This window comes from Myotis myotis, unplaced genomic scaffold (assembly GCF_014108235.1).
Source record: "Myotis myotis isolate mMyoMyo1 unplaced genomic scaffold, mMyoMyo1.p scaffold_m19_p_42, whole genome shotgun sequence".
NCBI classification, from domain to species: domain Eukaryota; kingdom Metazoa; phylum Chordata; class Mammalia; order Chiroptera; family Vespertilionidae; genus Myotis; species Myotis myotis.
The window spans coordinates 1402444-1406404 of record NW_023416349.1 but is presented as its reverse complement, the minus strand read 5'-3'; the positions used below and the strand labels follow the sequence as shown (position 1 = coordinate 1406404).

At 65.9% G+C, this 3961-nt stretch overlaps 1 protein-coding gene across 1 annotated transcript; it reads left to right on the top strand.

The window, feature by feature from the left end:
- Positions 1-3961, top strand: UBE2S (ubiquitin conjugating enzyme E2 S). Its single transcript, XM_036306722.1, has 4 exons — positions 1-211; positions 816-963; positions 2253-2443; positions 3504-3961. Exons 1-4 carry the CDS (start codon positions 209-211, stop codon positions 3831-3833), a joined length of 672 nt encoding a protein of 223 aa, XP_036162615.1. The 5' UTR covers positions 1-208; the 3' UTR covers positions 3834-3961.

Here is a 3961-nt window from a genome sequence, read left to right as displayed (position 1 = left end):
CGCGCGGCCGGTTCAGTGCGGCCGGCACCTGGGGCGAGCGTACCTGCGGGCGAAGTGCGCGGCGGCGTCGGAGGCGGCGGGGAGCGGAGAGGAGCCGCCGGGGCCTCGCTAGGGCCGCAGCGGCAGCAGTTGGGCCCCCCGCCCCGGCCGGCGGCCCAGAGAACGCAGGAAGGGGGCCGGGGGGACCCGCCCCCGGCCGGTCGCAGTCATGGTGAGCTCCGCGGCCAGGCCCGGAGGGGCGGTGGGAGGCCCCCTGGAGGAGGAGGCGGGGTCTCGGGAGCCCTTCGCGGGCGGCCTGGGGGTAGGAGGGCCTGCCTGGGGGTCCTGGGCCGGGGATGTGCCCACAGGCCTCCCTGTAGGTGGGGCAGGAGCCGGGGCGGCCCGCAGGTTCCTTGGATGGAAGGCCCGGCTGAGCCGTGGGGCGATGGGGGGCATCTGTCCGGGCTTTGTGGCCCGTCCGTGGGTATTCTGGGAGCAAGGACGCTCCGCTGCCGTCTCCAGGCCCGATCCTGAGTTTGCAGGGCTATTTTACCAAGATTAGGGGGGGAAGGGGGACAGGATAGGCCTCGGCTTAATCCGGAATCATTGGCGGCCCGTGCGGGGCAACGGACGGGCTTCGGGGGCTCCTGGGGGGCATGGAGCCACCCGCCACCCCCCTCGGAGAACCGGCCTCGTCTGCGGAGGGCGCTCGTCTGGGGCGGCCGGGTGCAGCACCCCAGGAGGGGGCCTGCGAGCCCGGGGTGGTTGACAGCCTGGGACAGCATCCTGCACGGCCCGGTTCTGCCGGACTCTCACCTCCTCCTCTCTGCGCCCAGAACTCCAACGTGGAGAACCTGCCCCCCCACATCATCCGCCTGGTGTACAAGGAGGTGACGACGCTGACCACGGACCCTCCCGATGGCATCAAGGTCTTTCCCAACGAAGAGGACCTCACGGACCTGCAGGTCACCATCGAGGGCCCTGGTGAGTGTGGGATGGAGCAGGGAGGGGCGCGCTTGCAGACTTTTCTCCTGTGGGACAAGGGTAGGAAGCTCCCAATATGCACTGGACTCTGCCAGCTGCTGGGACCCTAAGGGCAGACGGACAGGCAGGCCTCTTCCTCTGCAGGGCAGAGCATCACAGGTGACAGGTAACCGTGTGCTCTTCTGTAAGCCGGGGGGACGGCCTGGTGGCCACGGGCGCATTCAAGGGGGGCCTTACCTGGGGAGGGGCAAGGCTGGCAGGCAAGGCTCCCTGGGACCTTCAGGGGGTGGCAAGAGGCTACCCCGGGGGTGAGCCAGCAGCACAGTCTGGAGGGTGGGCTTGGCTGGGGCCTGATTCCGTGCTGCTGTCCAGGTCAGGGACAGGCGTGGGGAGATCACAGTAGTATCGGGTGGTGCATGTAATGGTCCATCGTGCAGACCTGCCTCGGTGTTTCGGGTGCACTGCCTTTCTGTTACTAACTTCCACAGGGGAAGCTGAGGCACTGCAAGAAGGTGGTGAAGCGCCCAGTCGGGAGTGGGGACCGGGGATGGGGGTGGGGGACGGGGGCCACAGTGGAGGTGGTCCCTGCTGTGCTTCATGAGTGGGGGGCAGTGGGCACTTCCTAGAAGCAAAGAAGAACCCGCGAAGCGTTTAGGGAGCAGACCTTTTAGGGCTTCTGTAGGGATTCTTCGGAGAGGAAGCTGTTGGTGGGTGTGAAGCAGGTGTGACGGTCCCTGCAGAGCTCACTGTGACCAGCCCAGGGGGGGGGGGGGGTAGAAGCTGGAGGCGGGCGACCACTGCGGGCACCCGGTGGTGGGGACAGTGGGTGGCCCTGGAGGCGAGCTGCCCGGTGTGGAGGGGTCAGATGTTGGGACTGGGCACAGGAAGGCCCTGGGTCTCCAACACCCACGGCTTTTTGGCTGGTCAAGTGCGAGGCCGAGAGCCTTGTCTGTCACTTGCCCTCAGGGCTTCCAGGTAGATGTTTTCCTAGGAGCATAAGTGGGTGTGTCGCTGCCTCTTGGGAAGGGAGTGGGGCTGGGGCTTCACCTGGGAGAGGAGAGGTGTCCAGGGTGCAGACCAGCACTTGGGGTGATGCCAGTGGGGCCACGGTCAGGGGCTAACGCACAAGGGTGCCTGCGGACCCTGGGAAGCCTAGCCCGTCCAGCTCCCCAGTCTGGAGGAGGCGGCAGGGGACTTGCATTACAGCCAGAAGGTGGAGACAGGGCTTTGGGGGTTTGCGGGTGCTGGGAGTCCTGTGCCCCCTGACCCGGCCCCCTCCCCACACACAGAGGGGACCCCGTACGCCGGAGGCCTGTTCCGAATGAAACTCCTGCTGGGGAAGGACTTTCCTGCCTCCCCGCCCAAGGGCTACTTCCTGACCAAGATCTTCCACCCGAACGTGGGCGCCAACGGCGAGATCTGCGTCAACGTGCTCAAGAGGGACTGGACGGCTGAGCTGGGCATCCGGCACGTGCTGCTGGTGAGTCGCGGGCGCCCGTGATGGCCGAGCGTGGCTTCTCCTCTGAAGTCAGCTCTGGTAGTGGGGGCCCACGGGGGAAACCCAGGTTCCAGCTTTTCTGGAAAAGTGAGGCGGTGGCCCTGCCTGGTGGGCCCAGGACACTGCGGACGCGGTACAGGGTGTTCAGGCCCCGGGCACTCCGCGGCGAACGGTGGTGGTGAGGGACGAGATGTGACTGTTCTGCAGGGCACAGTTGGCTGGCTGTTCAGTAGCCACAAAGTTTGTGCAGTCACCTGTCATTCCAGAATGTTCTCACCGAACATCCTTTCTCAGCCAGGGGTGCCCCTCTGGGGACATGTGTAATCATGGAGTGTGGGGGGGCGGGCAGCGAGAGGCAGGCCAAGATGGAGGCGCCCTGGACTGCACCCTGCTCCCAGGGCCTCGCAGGCCTGCTGCCTCCCTACCCCTCAAGCCTAAGAATTTGAAAATGAATTTAATGAGCCCCTGGGGCAGGTGGTTGGGAGGACAGGGAGTTGGGTTCCTGCAGGGCTTGGGGGAGGAGTGAGCTCCAAGGTAAACAGACCTCCAGCCCTTCCCTCCTCCCTGGTGTCAGTGCTGGCTGCCAGGGGACACTGGTGACCCCAGGGCGTGGTGCCTGCAGGGTCAGGCTTGGCTGGAGGCAGCCACCAGGGCCTCAGGCTTGGGGCGCAGTGGTCAGATGAGGGTCAGGCCTGGGGGCCTGCTTGTGGCACTGATGACTGCTGGGCCAGGTGCTGGCCCCGTGGCAGGCCAGACAGGACAGGGCATCTGCTCCCTTTTAGAGGAGGTGGAGGGGCCCCGTACATCCTGGTGCCTGTCGGGTGTGGTGCTGCCCAGCCCGAGTCTCACTGCACTTGGGGTTCCTGCTCACCCAGTGACAGCTCTGGTTCAGCCACCTTTCTATGATTTTGTAAAAGCTTGAGTCCAACAGGTCCAGGTGTGGGTCCTGAACTGTCCCCATCACTCAGGTTGGGGAAGCCCCTTCCTCAATCACCGGCGTTTTGGCGTCTGGCCCCCCTGACCCTGGGCTCTCTCCCCACAGACCATCAAGTGCCTGCTGATCCACCCCAACCCCGAGTCCGCCCTCAACGAGGAGGCGGGCCGCCTGCTCTTGGAGAACTACGAGGAGTACGCGGCCCGCGCCCGCCTGCTCACGGAGATCCACGGGGGAGCCGGTGGGCCCAGCGGCGGGAGGCCCGAGGCCAGCCGCTCCCCGGCCAGTGCAGCCTCGGCCTCCTCCACCGACCCCGCGGCCCCTGGGGGCCCGGGCGGGGCTGAGGGGCCCATGGCCAAGAAGCACGCAGGCGAGCGGGACAAGAAGCTGGCGGCCAAGAAGAAGACGGACAAGAAGCGGGCTCTGCGGCGGCTGTAGTGGGTGCTTCCTCCACACCTGCCCGACCCTCAACTCTGTCTCTAAGTTATTTAAGTTATGGCTGGGGTGGGGGAGGGGGGCACTGGGACCCGGATTTGTTTTTCTAAATAAAGTTGGAAAAGCAAGCA

Excerpts from the sequence above, each read along its gene's own strand:
- UBE2S (XM_036306722.1), top strand. Across the intron at positions 964-2,252 it reads GGTCACCATCGAGGGCCCTG|AGGGGACCCCGTACGCCGGA; the intron begins GTGAGTGTGGGA and ends CCCCACACACAG. Across the intron at positions 2,444-3,503 it reads GCATCCGGCACGTGCTGCTG|ACCATCAAGTGCCTGCTGAT; the intron begins GTGAGTCGCGGG and ends CTCTCCCCACAG.